Source organism: Barbus barbus, assembly GCF_936440315.1.
Source record: "Barbus barbus genome assembly, chromosome: 47".
NCBI classification, from domain to species: Eukaryota; Metazoa; Chordata; class Actinopteri; order Cypriniformes; family Cyprinidae; genus Barbus; species Barbus barbus.
Window position 1 is genome coordinate 10919003 of NC_136725.1, and position 20242 is coordinate 10939244.

At 36.2% G+C, this 20242-nt stretch overlaps 2 protein-coding genes across 4 annotated transcripts in view; both read left to right on the forward strand.

Moving 5' to 3' along the window:
• fhdc3 (FH2 domain containing 3) overlaps positions 1 to 337 on the forward strand; it is a gene marked incomplete at its 5' end in the record, with an annotated part of 8137 nt that extends 7800 nt beyond the window's left edge. The window contains one exon of the mRNA XM_079410211.1: positions 1 to 337. This exon is cut by the window's left edge and continues 1100 nt beyond it. Within this exon, the coding sequence (XP_079266337.1) occupies positions 1 to 55 (55 nt within the window). The 3' untranslated portion in view covers positions 56 to 337.
• A 548-nt stretch (positions 338 to 885) lies between these two features.
• Positions 886 to 20242, forward strand: part of trim3b (tripartite motif containing 3b) — a 33781-nt gene continuing 14424 nt past the window's right edge. Inside the window, exons 1-2 of one of the 3 annotated variants that reach the window (XM_079410549.1) lie at positions 886 to 1007; positions 1756 to 1817. The gene's annotated coding sequence lies outside the window, so the exon portion shown is untranslated. Of the gene's footprint in view, positions 1008 to 1755; positions 1818 to 18189; positions 18378 to 20242 lie in introns of those variants that run through there. The other 2 variants (XM_079410550.1, XM_079410551.1) reach the window with 2 other exon arrangements.

The following is a 20242-nucleotide window of genomic DNA, read 5'->3' on the forward strand; positions in this document are numbered from 1 at the left end:
TGTCTCTTTCTTCCGACGCTTCGGGGAAAGAAACAGGGCAGGAACTGTTGGTTAAGATGACATGGCTTGTCCTACAAGGATTTTACGTTGCCATAAAGGATATGATGAATGTAGACAAATGGGAACTTGTCTTACAACACTGTTGATTTCTTTTGTGTTCTTATGCAAATATTATGATGCTTGCTGATGTCTTGATATTTTATTAGTTTTTAGTTCAGCATTATGTCTAACTAGCTGCTTTTATTGGTTCACAAAACTGAATTTCAGGGACTGAAATGTTTTATTGTTCTTTGTCTTTTAAAGTCTGTCTCATTTTCATGTAATAAAGTGTGGATCCCACCTTTTGAAGCATGTTACGTGTGTTTTGTTCCCCAAAAATTTGACCCTGAAGCCACATTTTCTGTATGGCATTATTGTGTTCTAGAGACAACGATGAGGGTGTTTTTCAAAGGAGGAGTGCTTATTAAAGCAGCAGTTCTCAACATGAGGGCAATGACCAAGAAAGCAATAAGAAGTTTCCACTGTAGCATGAGGGACTGCTAGTCTGGCCAACCTAAAGATTATATGGCCGCCTGTACAGAATGGTGCTGATCTCACTATTCAGTCATGTATCTGTATTTTTTTTGTCTGTTTCCCTTGTACATTATTTCTGCTGCAGTCTTAATGCAACAGTCTCTTTCTCTGCTGTTGTTCATCAAGATAAAAGGAAATAAGGAGAGTTTGCCATGTTGTCTAGGTGATGGTGTATGTTTACAGTGCATGATCTCACTTGGCTGGTGTTTCAGTGAAATAATACCCCCTGGAAAAAGCTGCAGAGCACAGACTCTTCTTTCATACAGGCATGCTTAGTGTGCGTGCATGTGTGCGAGAAAGGACAGAAGAAGAAAACAAGGAAGAAACCCGAGCTTTAAAGAAGGAAAGGAGGACAGGATCACTTCATTCGGGATTCAGCTCTCTCCTTGACAATACTCCAGCCTGAACACTACAAACCTTTTGAGCCATCTAAAGTAAGTAGGTTATTTATTTGACAATTCTTTAATATTAAAAAAGGAGAGAAAAGTTTGCATCTTGCCTGACTACTGCAATCATTTACATTTAAATTAGATTATAGATTACTTTTAAGATTTTACTCAGCAACCTGCGAGTTCGTATAGTAAACTTGAATCTACATTGTCAGCAGTGTGTGTGCTTGCTTAAAATTATTATAATATATTTTAAAATAGCTTTAATAGATTGATATTGTGATGGAATATAAACATTAGCATGGCATCATCCAGATGGCTCATTCATAGTAAGCAAGTAGGCTATAAAGCTGCGGAGCGAGTTATACAAGGAATAACAGTGAATTGCCTTTAGGCTGTTAAACAATTAATAGTACATAATTTCTGTTTACGTTTGTAATTAAATGTTTTCTTAGTGGGCTCAGCTCAGCTGGGCTTTTCCCACTGAATTCCACACCAAGTAATTATTTGTGGTATCAAAAGTGACCAGGAGATGTCGCTATATTTTTGTAAATGATTTTGACTGCGTGTGGGGACGTCTGTAACATAAGACTAGCCATGGCAACTCGTTTTTTTTATGTGAGAACTTTATCTAAAATAAAAAAAATAATTAAAAATTATCTCCTTTCACCATTTCGCTATTTATACTCGTGGAACTGCGGCTCAATTTCAAAGCTTCGTGTGTTGCCATGTCCTCCTGTCTTAAGATTTATTTATTAATTTTAACTAGTTTATGTTTCGATCTTCTTTATAGATCATTTGGAATCATGCCTCACTTTAATTCAGCTTGATCAGTGAAAGTAGCAAAATGTTGTGGTAAGTTGATTACTCCATTATGATGGTGTGTTTGAAATGAATCCTTTATAGTGGATAAAATGTTGCATTTTGGTTTTAAAATGTAATTGTGATAATCACAATTTGCTTTTCTCAATATGACTTCTGTTTGTGGCTCAGCATGAATTCATGGCCCAATAGACATGCATGGGAGGAAGCTGATAGCAGGAAATGCTGGGCATTCACAGTCATTTCTGGTCCATGTTTGCCGGAAATAGTGTGAAAATGGATGTGACCCTGTGAAGTCATTCACTGATTATTACCCGAGTCATGAGTAAAACTGGATATTACCTATATTTGACCTTCCACACAGTTACAAACAGAGACATACTAACAATGGTGACCAAATGACTCATATTCAATTTCATTCAACCTTAAGTATCATAATGAATGGGTGTAGTATTTGAAGGAGAAATTGAGAAATACATTTACTTGCTTTCATCACACCAGTTTCAAACTTTACCTACACATATTGTTGAGTAAGTAAAGTGCTGCAGGACCATTGTAGGTGAACTTCGTTCCTAAATTAATTAAGACTGAGCTGTAAAATGGTTTTTAATCCCTGTGGTTTATTTTCAGTGCAATGCTCTCATTAGTGCAGACAGTGGCAACTGGGAGTTAAACCTCTTTTTAACTCTAGTGATTATTAAAGTTCATTCATACCAGTCGGTTATTAAGTAATTAAGCACTGGAATTCCCTGTTTGCATATATGAGAATATTGAACATAATAAAAGACCCCGATAAATGTTGCTGCCTATCTTTAGCTGTATTTTGCTGTCTTGCATATCACAGACATCAGACATGCAAGTGGTTTATTATGTATGGGTCTTAACCTTTTGTACTCCAATGTACAGGACAGTATTCAAATGCCCTCATATCTAAGCTGATATGTGCCTCTGTTACTTCTTTTGAAATAAACTCAAAATATGATGTCTTTAGCATTTTAATGAAGATTATGTAAATATAACTAAATGTAAATTATTTTAAGGGGCCCCCTGGAGTTTTGCTGAGGACCCCTAATGGGGCCCCGGTCCCCTGGTTAAGAACAACTTCTTTCGATGAGATGCTTGATGAGAAAAAAGGAAAGGAAATGGTTTTAGAATTTTGTGGTGCACAAATATTCTAAATATATAACTTTTATTTATTAGATTTTTTTTATAAAACTTGAAAACATTTAATTATGCCTTCTTCATTTATTTATTCTCCTTTATGATTATACTTGATTATAAATTTTGTTTTACCTACTGTGACTAATTTTCTTAATCTTAATACTTTCTTAAACACAATTTTAAACCATGAAAATACATCATAAAATATTATTTAATTTAAAATGATAATATAAACAATGAAAAAAATTACAGAATGTATAGACCTATGCATCAAATTACATAAATGGCAAATTAAATAATCTAGTAAGAGTGTGAAAACTGTGTTTAAAGCGAGTCCGCAGGGCCAAAAACACTTACGGTTGATGAAACACCCTACTTGACGCAAGAAAAAAAAAGTGTGCATATCCATATATCATAATATACCAGAGCAGACTGCAGTGTTGTCCAGTGTATTTCGTTAGTGCTCTTTGGAGAGTCTATTTTCCAAACCACAAGTGGGAATCTGCAGTATCACATGTGATGGCATCACCACCCTCAGGCTTCCTGAAGAGGTCTGCCTTCATACCACTAATAGAGCACAAATACACACTCTCACACAGTGCTGAGTGCTGGCTTTGTGTTGCAGTCACATGCAATTTACAATATGGGTCCTGCAGGTCTGTACACTTCCTGTATGAATCTACTCCAGGCTGCCAGGGAAAGAGAGAGAGAGAGAGAAAAAGAGAAGGATGAGGAGGAGGAGGGGGAACGAGGCAGTCTGCCATCTGGGTTCTGCTGCACTGGATGCAGTCTCCATGGTAACATCGCTCTCTCATGCAATCAAATCAAGGAATGCGATCAAGCCCGGCCCACCTCCTTTAGCATGGATGCAGTTGTTGCTTTTATGAATTAAGCCACGCCCTCAGCAGCTTGTCTCTGCCCATTCTAACCCTTAGGTTGGTACTTAGTGATGAAATGAACTCAATTTGTCACTAGATGTCAAGGAAACTTATTCAAATGGTTGTGACTTTGCAGTCCAAGATGTTACCATGTGTTTTTCTCCTTAGGTTGACATTAAGGATATTTTTAGCTTGTCTTGGAAGACTGATGTGACTTAAGTGACTCGTGTTGCCCAAGCAGAAATTTCAGCACTATTATTTTTCCATTCTGCTCTGCTGGGTCTTATTGTATGTCCTGTGTAGTGAATATCTTTCTCTCTTTGCCTCTGTAGTCATTAATCTTCATTAGCTCTCATGCTGTTAAACAGTCATTATCTTGTCCCCTTGATTTTTCTCCTATCATGTTCTTCTCTGCTATCACTTATTTTCCCCTCATTTCAAGTCAAGTCAAGTTTGCTTTGTTGTCAATTCTTCCACATGTACGGCACATACATACAGAGAATTGAAATTGCGTTACTCTCAGACCCTTGGTGCATACAGTTAACATTTAAAACACTGACAGTAGACGTTCAAATACAGATAAATACAGTTTAAACATATGTACATACAACTATACAGATATACAAATGAGGACATTGAAGAAAAATAAAGAAAGAGATAGATAAAGTGGCATAAGGCACATGGCAGATAGAGTGTAAACCAGTTAAATAAAATAAAACTGTGCATATATATATGTGTATATGTATAGAGTATATATATATATAGGGCATTTTCCCTGATTTTGAATCACAGTGTGCTGAGAAACCTATAAAAGGGCTTGAGATGCCCATGTGCCCGCAGAAAAAAATTCCATCACTGTCACTGGTTTTCTTGTACATTTGCCTCTCAGATTTGAACTCTTAAGGACTTTCTATTTGAGATCACGAACATGTGACATATCCTTTGTGTGTGCGTGTACGTGTGTGTGTGTGTGTGTTTTCTATAGGTATGTAGTGCTGTACACTACAAAAATGTTGTTAATCAGTATTTTGGTCTTGTGTTCCTATAAAAATATCTAAACGAGACATTTACATTGAGAACATAACTGAATCATTATTATTATTATTATTATATATTTTTTTTAGGATTTAGTTTGGATTAAGTTTATTTTTATTACCCGTTTAGAACTTTTTTATGCATAAATCTAATATAAAAAAATTACTTAAGTTACATGCTTTTAAATACAACCCGAATTCTGGAAAAGTTGGGATGTTTTTTAAATTTGAATAAAATGAAAACTAAAATAATTTCAAATCACATGAGCCAATATTTTATTCACGATAGAACAGAGAGAACATAAATGTTTAAACGGCGAAATTTTACAATTTTATGCACAAAATTAGCTCATTTCAAATTTGATGCCTGCTACAGGTCTTAAAATAGTTGGGACGGGGGCATGTTTACCATGGTGTAGCATCTCCTCTTCTTTTCAAAACAGTTTGAAGACGTCTGGGCGTCGAGGTTATGAGTTTCTGGAGTTTTGGTGTTGGAATTTGGTCCCATTCTTGCCTGATATATGTTTCCTGCTGTTGAAGAGTTTGTGGTCGTCTTTGACGTATTTTTCGTTTAATGATGCGCCAAATGTTCTCTACAGGTGAAAGATCTGGACTGCAGGCAGGCCAATTCAGCACCCGGACTCTTCTACTACAAAGCCATGCTGTTGTAATAGCTGCAGTATATGGTTTTGCATCGTCCTGCTGAAATACACAAGGCCTTCACGGCAATAGATGTCGTCTGGAGGGGAGCATATGTTGCTCTAAAACCTTTATATACCTTTCAGCATTCATGGTGCCTTCCAAAACATGCAAGCTGCCCATACCGTATACACTTGTGCACCCCCATACCATCAGAGATGCTGGCTTTTGAACTGAACACTGATAACACGCTGGAAAGTCTCCCTCCTCTTTAGCCCAGAGGACACAGCATCTGTGATTTCCAACAAGAATGTCAAATTTGGACTCTTCTAACCACAGAACACTTTTCCACTTTGAAACATTCCATTTTAAATGAGCCTTGGCCCACAGGACACGATGTCGCTTCTGGACCATGTTCACATATGGCTTCCTTTTTGCATGATAGAGCTTTAGTGGGCATCTGCAGATGGCACGCCGGATTGTGTTTACCGACAGTGGTTTCTGGAAGTATTCCTGGGCCTATGTAAAGTAATGTCAATGACAGAATCATCCCGATGAGTGATGCAGTGTCATCTGAGTGCCCAAAGACCACGGGCATCCAACAAACGTCTTCAGCCTTGTCCCTTACACATAGAGATTTCTCCAGTTTCTCTGAATCTTTTGATGGTGTTATGCACTGTAGATGATGAGATTTGCAATTTGACGTTGAGGAACATTGTTTTTAAAGTGTTCCTAATCATGTTACAGAGCTGACATCAATTAACTTAATTAGTTGCTAGATGTTCTCCCAGCTGAATCTTTTCAAAATGTCTTGCTTTTTCAGCCCTTTGTTGCCCCGTGCCAAATTATTTGAGACCTGTAGCAGGCATCGAATTTGAAATGAGCTCATTTAGTGGATAAAAGTGTAACATTTTTCAGTTTAAACATTTATGTTCTCTATGTTCTATTGTGAATAGAATATTGGCTCATGTCATTTGAAAGTCTTTTAGTTTTAATTTTATTCAAATTTAAAAAACGTTCCAACATTTCTGGAATTTGGGTTGTACGTTATGCTAAAAACATGAAAGAAGTACATTAATAAAAGTGTACACTACTGTTCAAAAGTTGGGGTTAAAAATGTATACTTTTATTCAGCAGGGATGCATTCAATTGATCAAAAGTGATGGTAAAGACATTTACAATGTTACAAGCGATATCTTTTTTTAAATAAATGCTTTTGAACTTTCTATTCATCAAAAAAATCTTTAAAAAATCAGTTTCCACAAAACTATTATGCAGCACAACTGCTTTTAACACTGAAAATAATAAGAAATGCTTATTAAGCACCAAATCACTATATTAAAATGATTTCTGAAGGATCATATGACCATGAAGACTAGAGTAGTTTTGTTTTAAAGTAAACTTGCTGGTCACAACCTATATGTAACCTCTCTTTCCAAGATAAATGTTCCACATGAAAGTTAATAGTAAAAGCTGACTTAGTTTGTCAGTGACTGAGTTTGCTAAAACAACATCTAATTAGCTATTCAGCTCTTGGTGATCACTATCCAATAGCCTGTGTGGCCCAATTGATATCAGCAGAAAATTAAAGTCGTTTCAGAGGGAAGCGTGACTACATTTTCATTTAATATTGAAAGACATATAAATAATTATTAACAGTAACATCAGAAACATGCATCAACAAAATACATTTCAGATTCATATTGACTTGTTTACATAGTTTGACTTGAAAACAAGACAAAAATATGATTTTATTTGCAGTGTGTGTGATACAGTGGGAGAGATTCCTCTGTCTCTAAAGGATGTGTTCTCTCTCTGCCATTTTCCTGTTGCCTTGCACCTTTACTCAGAGCATTGGCTGAGCACACCCCCACCTCCCTTCCTTTCAGCCAATACCCTTCCACTATCTACCCTTCCCTTCCTTCCTCATCAGAGTCTCTCTCTCTCTTCTCTCACACACACATTATACAGCCTCGCTTGCTCACGCCCTGCTGCTGCTGCTTCTTCTCTCCTGTCTGCTTGTTTTTCCCGCTTTCTGGATTTGCTCCTTTAATCTAGCTGTATCTTCTTCTTTGGAATGAGGGGCTGGGCTGTGCTTGGATGCTTCACTGAGACCTGTCCGTATCTTTTTCTCTCTGTTTCTGTCAGCTGCGAGAACTCACGTGAGTACAGCTTCAGGGAGCTCCCCCTTATCCTTCATTCTTTCTCCTTTGTGCTTTCATTCTCTCCTTTAACCTCTTCATCCATCTCGTGGGTTTAATCACACTGTCGTTCACAAAGCTTTGAGAAGGACTGTCTGTGATGAATAATTTACTGCAGTGTCTGGCCTCTCCCTTTCAGTCAGCTGGGCATCTCTGACACACGCATGCACAAACACACACACAAAAAAACGAGTGAACGGACATACTGTAGTCATAAACTCCCACCAGGATTTCAGCGCTTGTAAAACAGCAGTGCTTGTGTGCTGAGAAATGTATAGATGTGCACCTAGGTGAGTGTGAGTGTGTGTAAACACAAGTATGTTAGCTGTCTCCTGTGACGTTTGTGATCAGTGTGCTTTGCTTGCACTGATTCGAGTCACGCAGAGGAAAACATTGAGATTTTAATTGGATGGCTTCATATTGAATTCATGATTCAAATCATGATGAGTGTGTTTGGTATCACAGCATCTTCCCGTCTCTTAGGAACTGTCTGAAGACTGAAGATGTGTGATACATCTTAATGGTCCAGCAACTGATCTTCTGATGTATTTTTCCCCATTTACTGATGAATGCTGCACCCTATTATAGTGACATGGTGTTACAGTCATTGTAATCATCCAAGCAGGCAGCCATAGATAATGTAATAATGACAACATAACAGCACAATCAAGGGGTAGGACAGGTGAAACTCATAATATTGTTTTGTAGACAATACTTAAATACAGCTGTTGATTTGCTATAAAAGTTTGCTGTCAGTAATTATTTTAATTAGCAATGATAGAGGGCAATTACAGTACATTGCTTGTTGGTTGCTCTTTTCATAGTTCAAGACAATTATCAAAGTTTTCAGACAGGATTTATTTATATCTATAAATTCATTTTTTTCATATATTAATATAATATATTTATTTATTAATATTTTAAATGAGCTTTTTGTATTTTCAGTTTCCATTTAACAGTAGCTTAATTTAAAGTTTAAAAAATATTTTTGTTTAGTTTTAATTTAGTTTTAGTTCAGTTTTAGTCAATGTAGTACTTATTTAATTTTATTTGAATTTTCGCTTGGAAAATTCTTTATTTTTTCTGTAAAATAAATATTTTATATTTTATTTTATTTTATTTTAGCTTTTTAAATTAAATGATTTTAATAGTTTTCATTCTAATTACCAATTGCTCTAATGCTCTTTTCAATTATTATTTGTTTATTTTATTTTATTTTTAAGAATCATAGAGGAATTTTCAGGGTGTGTGAAACTAAATGTCTCCATTTGCTCTCCATGTAATCTCCTTTCTTTCTATAAAAACAGCTAAGATACAAAGATCTCATTTGTGATTTTGCTTTCACACCAGCCATTTCTTTAATATAAACATTCAATATATGACACACTTTTTACATAACAATTTCACAGACATTAAGATTCATAGTTTGCTATGCACCTAATATAAAATGGGACCTCCTCTCTGTATTAAATCTGTGGTCCAATAAAATATGTAAGAAGCGCATGGACAAGTGAATGGCACTTGCATGTCATTATGTGTGCATGTGTGTTGAAGAGTGAAGCCTGTTAGAAAGAAAAACTCAAAGGAATGTCCAGCTGGCATTGACATAATAGCTCCTGAGAAAATGAAATAAGACTAGAAAGTGTAGTGTTTTCAACATCTCCTTTAGAGGTAAAAGTCAAGTATGACTTATAAATCTTGTCTTTGTTGACACAACCATCAGTTTGGGTCAATACAAATGCAGTTGGGCAAAATTCTGAAGCAATCATCAGGCTTTTTGTCATAAAACCAAATAAAATGTTTTTTTCTAGACCGATTTTACACAAGGTTTGACTGTAGAACTTCCCTTGATTGGTGCTGAGAGGTCAAACAGGGATTGTCATGCTCACAAATGGCGTTTTCCATCCTTTGGTTGGAGATTATGATGGGTGGACGGGCAGTGGAATGGAGCTCAGCTGACAGATGTCTCTGCTTTAGTGTATTGAAGTGAATTGCCATCCATGGCCATTGTTCATGTATGTGTGTGTGTGTGTGTGTGTGTTATTGTGCTCTTTCCCTTGTAGGATCACATTAAATGCCTTTCCAGTGACATACAACCCTTATCGTGATAGTTATGCCTTCCCGAGTGACCATTACTCTACCTAACCATCCCCATCAGGGTATTCTTGTGTTTTGTTTGTGCATTTGTATGGGCGAGAGCAATTTACTTGTGATGTGAGATTCATCTGCTGGGTGTAATATGTTTGTGGTGTTGTTAATATGGTCAACAGAACCAGTTTAGCTCATTCAACCTGGTTTATAGACACCCAAGTGGCCATTCCAGTTCATAAATGCACTTAAATGCACACATTCATAATCATAATACAAACAGTTTCTATTTAAAAGCCTTTGCTGATTCTTGTGTCTGTGTGTACCTAAAATATGTACACTATCTTTGTTCTTATTCAAAAGGGAAACACATTGTGCTTTCTGACGTCTATTGACAGTCAGTCTCAGTGAATTGTGGCAGATGTTTTTTTTTCCTTCAGTCATTCCTTCAAACATGTAATATAAATGACATTATGCCTACATAATCACACCGACTTTAAACAGAAATGTATAGCATAGTTTAATATGCAGACGTTATTCTTTGAGCTAGTAGTTTGATTGACAGGGACAAAAGAGATCACTGTCTGAACTTGTTAGTTCTAAAAAAAATATATTTTTAGCCTTAGGATGGAAGGATGCGTGATGTGAAAAACACGTTAGTTTTGGTTTGAATATGTCTTGCAAAATTGTCAGCTTGCCAGGAAATTTACTTACATTTGTAAGTAAAATGTAACTGTTTTTGTACAGCAGCTTACAGTGGAAGACCTCTTAGCATGTTGAACTCACTGACAGATACGAACTTAGTTTAAAAACACCTGATGGAGACCAGGGAAGCTTTATTTTGAAGACAGCTGACTGAATGTCAGCGTTCATGTGAAATGGCATGAGAAAAAAGAGTCCCATTGCCACTTGAGCAATGCATGGATGTTTGCATAATGCAAAACGTGTTTTGTGTTTGATGAGATCGAGCGTTCTGTAATGTGATAAAACGAGCATGACAACATGCACATCCTCTACAAAACAATCGTTTAAAGCATTCTCGAGTCATCTTACTTCTCCACAGGCTTGTTGGGGTTTATTTTGAATCTGAATTATTCCCAAGAGATCAGAGTGTTGTGTTATTTCTATCAGTGTGAGGGGTCTTAGAGAGAATTAGTCTTTCTTGGCTTGGTTACAGATACTATTGACTGTTGTTCCTTGATTATGAAGGCGTTTCTGAGAAAGAGGGAGCAAGAGAGAAATGGGGGAAGGAGGTATTAATGAAGGGTCAGGAGAGCTTGAAAAAATGCTGCCACACACAGCAGGAATATACTGACGGTGAGTTGTGTTGAAAATAACGATCAAATGTAATGTTCCCCTTGAATACAATTTGGTAGCACAACTGCTTTGCTAATTCACTGCATTTATGGATTTGGCATATATGCTTTTAAGCGTTCAAAGTATACAATTCATTAGTTCATGCATTCCCTGGGAAACCTATTACCTTGGCATTGGTAGTGGCATGCATTACAGTTTGAGCTACTGTAAAGGCATACTAAATTAAATCAATTGAATTGATTTTTAACAGATTTTACTTACATAATGTGATGTATTTCCAACTTAAACTACTGTATGTTATTCAATAGGAAAAAGTGGTGCAGCACCTACCCATTGAGAATCGGTTGGATTTGTGCTACTGCAAAAATGAAGCCAGTCCTGAATGAGAGTTCTGTAATAATATTCTCTGAATAGTCAAATTGGTTAATTTATTAAAATATTAGTATTAAATATTCGACTATGGCCTACATGTTGTCACTGGAATTGGAAACTCATTTCAATTCATTTTGATTTGGGCGAAAGATTGCAAAGGCATTTTTTCTTTGGAATAATGCACTTCTGAATTGTGCACAATAAGAACAGGAATGTTTAAAAAAAAATGTTGATTTTTGTCTTATTGATCATAATAAGAATGATTCATCCATGCATATTTTATTTTTAAAGGGGTCATATGACGCGATTTCATGTTTTCCTTTGTCTTTGGAGTGTTGCAAGCTGTTCGTGCATATTTAAGATCCGTAAAGTCGCAAAGATTAAAGTCTCAAACCCAAAGAGATATTCTTTCTAAAAGTTAAGACTCATCTGCGCCTCATGAAAACATGCCCCCACAAATCTACGTCACTGTGTTTGAAGATTTGCATGACACCGCCCAAATATACGCAAAGTAAGAAGGCGTAACTTTTATTCTTGCTGTAGTATTGTTGTCACCGCCATGGAAGTTAATATTCCAAATATGGTAAGGGGCATAACATTTCCATCACACGCTTGAGGTATTCGGCCAATAACAATGCATTGGATAGCTGGCCAATCAGAGCACACTGTGCTTTTCAGAACGATGAGCTTTGTAAAAAATTGACACGATTTTATATATTTTATATTTTTTGATTTGATATTTTTACATTAACATTGTAATCAATATTCTTTTTATTAAAAAGTATGAATCTCATCAAGTTAAGTGTTTTTTAGCATTTTACATTTATTCCAAAATTAATTACTCAAGGCAGTAACAAAATATACACTGAACAAAAGTATAAACGCAACACTTTAGAGTGGCCTTTTATTGTGGCCAGCCTAAGACACACCTGTGCAATAATCATGCTGTCTAATCAGAATCTTGATATGCCACACCTGTGAGGTGGATGGATTATCTCAGCAAAGGAGAAGTGCTCACTAACACAGATTTAGACAGATTTGTGAACAATATTTGAGAGAAATAGGCCTTTTGTGTACATAGAAAAAGTCTTAGATCTTTGAGTTCAGCTCATGAAAAATGGGGGCAAAAACAAAAGTGTTGTGTTTATAATTTTGTTCAGTGTAAATCATATATTTTATTTGTGAACGTGTTCAGCTATTCTTTTCAGTAGTTAACTTTTGACTTTTTTTTTTTTTTACAAATTTTTTTGATCAGTCATCAGAGCTCTGTAAATTCTGGTCATAGTATTTCATATCCAATATCCAGTCATATCCAATGCACGCTGTTAAAACTCAATGGGCTCAGGGGAGGTGAGAGAGACACAGACTCCAGCTGTAACTTTATCTGCTGGTGTCTCTGTTGGACAATGTTTCTTTAGAAAAATTTGTGATTTATACACTTTTTTTTTTTTTTTTTACAATTTTTTTTTTCATCCAATATTTTGAGGAGAAATTGATGTACCATGCTTTTTGAAAGCACCACAGCCACACTCCTCAGAAAATTTTAAGTTGTCTCAGCATGTTAAACTTTGAGAAAAGATTATATTTAATGTTTAAAATATTTAAGATTATGCAGCATATTAATTGAATGTATCTTGTAATGCCCTTGGCAGTGCTTTATTATTCCGTATTTGCTCTGTTTTTTTTTTTTGTATGTTTTTTTTATGGATGCGTCAGAGCCCTCCAGAACTGCAGCCCCTCTGAACTCTCAGGGGTCTGGTCCTCTACTCACTATTCAGAGAACACTTGTTCAGTCCTGAACCACAGAATGAGGACACTTTTGCATAATTTATACTCCTAAACTGATAAACATACTGTATAAGTGAGTTTTTCCACTGAAACACCAGAGGCTGATCCGCAGGGTGACTCACACCCATCTGCGAAAAGCACATGTGCATTAGCTTTGTTAAAACTCTCCACTTTAAATATGGCAAGTGCTTTATTAAATGGTGAAGTCTTTGACCAGTTTGTTGGTATTGTTTATATGCTTAAGGCAGTAAGTGTTCTTAAGTATCTCCTCTGAAAACACACACACTCAAAATAAATAAAATAAAATAGTTATTTGAAGGATCAGATTATTTCTGACCCATCTCATGTACCCAGCTATGCATGCATTCCCTCCAGAAATATTCCCACAGTAGAGAGAGAGAGAAATAGTAAGAAATGATTAGGACATGTGAATGAGCTCATGGTCTACTTTCAGGACCAGGTACAGTTAAAGGAAAAGTTCACCCAAAAATGAAAATTACCCCATGATTAACTCACCCACAAGCCATCCTAGATGTATATGACTTTCTTCTTTCAGACAAATCCAATCATAGATATATTTAAAAAAAAACGTCCTGGCTTTTCCAAGCTTTATAATGGCAGTGAATGGGGGGCAAGGGATTTGGGGATTTTGAAGCCCAAAAAAGTGCATCCATCCATCATAAAAAGTGCTCCACACATCGGTGGGCAGTTAATAAAGGCCTTCTGAAGCAAAATGATGTGTTTGATATCCATGTTTGTGAAAAATATCCATATTTAATACTTTATATTATTTATAAGTTTACTTTATAAACCGTAATCTGTAGCTTCCACTAACTGTCGTACTTGAGTTCACGAGAGTGTGGTGTTGCAGCGGATGACTCAGGCATAGCATTAGCTCTGGTGAGAATATGCTAGTCTCGCAAGAACCAAGTTTTGTTTATAGCAAAAAAACACCAGTCTCCTCTTGTCTTATAACGAAATCCTTTAACAGTTTTCTTTACAAATCCTTGTTTTGCACTTCTGATTTGTGACCGGTGTTTTGTTTTGCTCCCTTCTCTGCACTTCCACATAATTGGGAGTTATTGACAGCCCATCAGCCCACCTCAAGTTCTTATTGATCCTTTGTTGCTGACAAGTACTTAATGACTGAAGCAGAATTTTCTCACCTCGTTCTATATTTGACAAGGGAAGTTCTGGATTATTCCTGTTTAAAAAAAACAAACTCTATTTTTTCATTTAATTTATTTAATTATCTATAAAGATCACAGAAGATAAGGATTCAAGAAGATAACCTTAAAGGTGTTTGAACACAGTTGTGTGGCTACAGTGTGTAAAAACATCCAGCCTATAATGGTAAAAATCCACCCACTCATTTATTTATAATCTAATAAAATGATAAACAGTCTCTCAGGACGAAGTGTTACAGATTCTCCCTCTGTTCACGTCACAGAGGGGGAAAAGTCCCGCCCATTAGTGATGCTGCCTAATAAGCATAGACACAGCCCTGAGTGAGAAGCTGTGGTCTGCCTCTGCCATTAACGTTACTGATTACTGTAGCTGCTGGAGATATACAATGTCAGCTCCAAAGAGGCTTTTCAAGTGTTGTGTTTTGGGATGCACTAACGAACATAGAAGTCGCCATAATCTCCCTTCATCTGAGGACGCTGTGGTTAAGTTTAATTGTCTAAGGAAATGTCCCTGAAAAAAATCGGTAAAGTCCCCGATACATGTAGGAATCAATACAGACAAAGTAAGTATCACGCGTTTGTTTTCTAAAATGCCCTTTTGAAAGATCTTCTCTCTGTAAGGCTAATGATGCTGTAGCTACCATTGTCTCTGTCTGTTCTCACTGGTGCTGTCTTCATGAATGATCGTGAATAGGAATGTGGTAGTTAGAAGTTGCATATGAAAGCAATGTGAGTCGATCGCTCGAGTTTGTTGAGCTCCTAATCAAGAGTGGGACTTATAAAGTTTGTGATGGCATCCCATGCACCATGAGACCAGCTATGTTGTTATTTTTATCATATTTATATTATTTATATACATATTTAATAGTGTTTTTTTTGTCTTAAATTCAATACAGTTATCTTCACATTCTATTTACATTACATTCCTTTTTAATAGAATTTTCGAATTTTTTTTGTGCTTTTTTTATATTTTTGTTCTAATTTTCGAACATTAATAAAAATTAGCCTCAACTGAAAATGCTTTAAACGCTACATATTCATAAACCCATTATTTAATAATAATAATAATAAATCTACATATATAAATACAGTGGTGGCCAAAATTAGAACACTTGTTGGCATATTTAAGAGGTTTTTGTTGAACTGGCCATTACAGTACCCATAAAACGAACTATTGCCAGAACTACCTGTGATGAAAGGAATCTGAAGGAACATTGAAAATGACTGGCCCCCTCAAAGTCCAGACCTCAACCCTATCGAGCAAATTTGAGGCGAGTTGGAAAATAAACTGGACAGATCTATTGTACGTTCAAAGGAAAGCCTTTGGCTTGAGTTGCAGAAGGCATGGGATAACATTAGTGTTGAAGTTCTCAGGAAATATATTTACACTATAGAGAGATGCTGTAATTGCTGCAAAAGGTGGATATACCAAATATTAAAGTTAAAAGTGGATAAAAACAGTATGACTCACTTCATCTAATATTTGCTCAGAGCAACCATCTGCATGTTTCCTGAACATTATGAAATTGAATCATATTTTGGAGGCAAAAAAGATCAATCTTTTCAGATTTATCAGGTGTTCTAATTATTTTGGCCACCACTTTATCTAAATAAATTAAATAGATAAGGGGCACGTGCTAGAGTTTGAAGAAAAAGCATCAAGTTGTCCTTAAACCAAATTATCTGCGCTGTGTATTGCATATACATTTTGATAGCTCTAAGAAGAAACATCTAAGAGAAAACTGAGCACAACTAGGGTAATACAACTGCATATGTGTTTATGTTTTATAGCCTGAGCTGTAAATGAGAACCCACTAAGCAAAATAAATTCCTCTAGGGTGACACCAGCTTGTGAATGTAAGAATTAACAGTGAAGCTCTAAATCCCAAATCTGTGTAATGACCACTACAAGACTGTGGCCTAGGTAGAGCAAGATCTTTCTCTTTCTGTCGAATCTCACTCTCTCACTCTCTCTGCCCTGCGGTATCCTGACAGCATTCTGTTGAGTCATGTTTCCTGCAGCATGATTACCTCTCCCTCTCTGCAACTGCAGTGACATGCTGTATTACATAACTGGACACAGTAACAGGACGGTGCCTGAGGGCTCCATCTGAGCCGAGTGGACTAGATGTAGCATCTTATTGCATATTAAGTAAAGATTAATTACTGCAATCATCAGGAAACTTTAATTACGCTTCACTGTTTGTGCTGTGTGGGAGCGCTCCATATGTCAGGTTATCACACAGATTATAAATGGAAAATGCGTGAACTATATAAATATGTGATTCCAATTAACTGGAATGACTGAATTCGATGGAATTTAACTGGAATGACTGGCATTGCGTGAATGTATGCCACAGTTCCTTGCTTTTTGAGTTACAGCCAGTTACTGATCTACTGGACAATGCAAAAACATGACATAATGATATTAGCCCTGCTTAGAAAGTGCAGTGAAAAATACATTTAACATTTCAACTGGCTGTTTCTGATGATGTGGTTGAACAAAATTCCCACTTTTTTTAGGGTCAGTAAGTTCTTGGTGCCTCTACCTAGAAGCAATATTTATCCTGTCAGCCCAGATCATCAACCACAAAGCTACTCTGTTACAAAGATCACAGACACGTCTTTAATTTCCCTTTAACACAAGTTACAGCATGTATTCTCCCATATACAAAATAAATTCCATGATTAAAAAGTCCAGCTTCAGTTGTGCCTGCTGTGTTGGTGCAAGTTTGGAACAGTGGCGTCAGTCAGAGGTGTGGATGTTATCTGAAAACCAGCCACCGTGGGAGAAATCTGACAGTCAATCCCTTCAGATTAATGACAGTTGATGTTTTCCATTTAATCTCCAGCCGCTTTGCTGATGGAATAAAAATGTCATTCACTCACAATGTATTTTTAAATCTCTTTTTAAACAAATAATAACATTCATAAATATGCAAACGTCTATGTATTATGTGGAAGTATAGGCCTTTTTTGATACATGCATAACATTTTTTATTATTATTATTACATTTTTGTCAATTTTATTTATTGGTTATTATTGATGTTTTTTTCTCTCTCTCATGAATCAGAAGTATTGAAATTCATAAGCCTGCAATCTGGAGTCACTCCACACAGATGTAATGACATCATCTCTTATATAACCATAATACCGAGCAATTGTTTTAAGACTTCATATGTCAGTCAGTTCACAAGCAAGCAAAAGTAGGGCAATGTTCTGACCTAAACCCAGATTAACATTCATTTTGATGATTTTTTCATGTTAAAATATTTGAACAACAAAAGGAACATACTGTAAACAATCTAGCTGTAATGAAACATCCCACACTTTTTTGACTCAAAATGATTCACTCACTTAAAAGTAGCACCTTTATCCACCTAGAAGCTTTTTTTCCTCCTTTAGAAGTAGGCGTACAGTGAACTGAACACTTTGAACTCGAAATGTTGTTTAAACCAAACTATCATTATTGTGCAATGTTCATCATAAGCTTTCACTCACACTAAAGTGCTTGCAACTAAAACGCTGGCATTCAACTCAAATCCTCTCCCTTTCCCAACCCACCCAATCTGTCAATAGGAATTGTTTCTCTCTGAGGCAATCCATGCCTTTAGGAAGATAACATTGAACGGCCAGTCACAGCAGAGCTTGTGGGAGGAGCAAAAGCTGTCATTCAGCCTCAGCCAATGGCGTAGCCCGGTAGATGTGGTTTGGCTTTAGCCAGCCGCCCCTTTGTGACATCACAGATGTTGCTCGGGCAGCGAGAGTGCACTAGGCGTGAGGACGACGAGCGGTTCGTTCATCTGGGGAGGGGGGCTAGAGACAGAGGGAACAGGATCTGTTGTGCTATTGAGCCACCAGGCCCTGCTGAAATCTCAGAAAACAACAATGGAACCTGCCTGAGAAGCGTCCACTCTGCTTTTGAGTGTAAGTGTGTTTAAAGTGTGTTTGAGTCTTGGTGTGTGCACGTGAACAGTCATCTTTGTGTTTCTGTGTGCTCACTGGAGCAGTGAATAGCTGTAGCAATGAAAGAGAAGAATGCTTTTGTTTCTGTGTCTGGTTTCCTGCCTGAAAACAGCTGGTCAGAGTTGGGCTGAGGTTTAGGAAAGGTTTTATGCTTTAGTATCATGTTCACGCCTTCACTGCATAGTCTGATTTTATCAGGGTTTCAGGAGACCCTCACGTGGAGGAGCGGTTACAATATATGTTTTGAAGTTGTTTATAGGTAAAATGTCATTTTTTGAGATGTTAAGCTCTAGTTCTGGAAGACTGTTTGGCATCCCATGGAAGGCTGATGGATGTCAGAAGCAGTTCGTTGGGCGTTGAGTGTGTTTGAAAGGTGTTTCCACGTGTGCCATGCACGCAGTGACGTGTGGGAGTGGACTGTGGGATAATTTTGTAAGAGTCTGCACGATACAATTGCTGATTGTTGTTGGCTTCTTTTTTTTTTTGAACAATGACAGTGTTTGGTTTCTCAATTGTGGCTGTATCTGGGTCAGGATTGCTGACTGCTGGCCTGACACTTAAGATCTCGTTGCAGATCTCGTTTTAGTGGAACAGGTGAATTTATGTGACTGTTCAGCGTTTAGAGCAAATCATTTGTGGCTAAATGACAGAACACTCTTTTTGTTCATATCTGTTAAATCATTAAAAATATATACATTATGCAGGTCATACATACAATTACTTGAATACACTTTTAAAATTATATCTATCTGTCTATACAGGAGGATTATAGTTAACCTAAACCATAAACAGTTTATTTGCTTGAAATAAAAGAATTTTAACTGAAAATAAAGTAAAATTTTAAAGAAAATAAAATATATAAAAAAAATGTTTACAGTTCCATCAACAGAGGCAAACACTTGTCATTTTCATTTAACTACAACTAGAATAAAGTTAATACTATATATATATATATATATATATATATATATATATATATATATATATTATATATATATATATATAGAGAGAGAGAGAAAAATGAAAAAAAAAAATCCTTAAAAATAAAAATCTTAGTATTGTTAGTTTAGTTTGGCTATATTTTTTTTTTACTATTATATAACAAAACTGCTTCATTACTTATTTATATTTTTAAAATGTTTGCCAATATTTATTTTTTAAATAATTTTAAAATGTTTGTCAAATCAAAATCTGAGTGAAGTAATGTCATCCATATGCAGACACTCTTGACTATGTATCAATAAATCTTAAAATATCAGATAACCTTTTTATGTCCAAACATGGTTAGCTCAGGACAAATGTCATATGGTGTGACTCCCCAAAAACGTAATCATATTTATGATTAATTAATGTGATATTTGTAAAAAAAAAATATATATATATATATATATTCAGAAACCCATTTACACACCAGATTATAATGATCAAGGTGTGTACTCTCACATGCATGCAAACTAAATGTATTTATTTTTTTTATGGACCCCGTTATATGTCATTGATTACAGGAAAGGTTCTGCTCTTATTTCCAAATGTGTTTCTTATTTCAGACTATTAAATCTCATTTATAAATATGTGTTGCAACATGTTTAGTCACATGATCATGAATTCTATGTGTTAGTGTATTTTTGAGCCCCTGTCAGACCAGATACCTGCTCTGGCTCCTCTTTCTGTGTTGTACCACAAGAATCTCAGACATTCGCTGCAGGACGTGACCCTTATTAAGCCTACCCCACTGAGACATACGTCTAAATATAGCCCGCATACATCAACACATCAAATCAGAGAGGGACAGGGGGTTTGGGGGAGGAGGATTACATAGAGTGGGC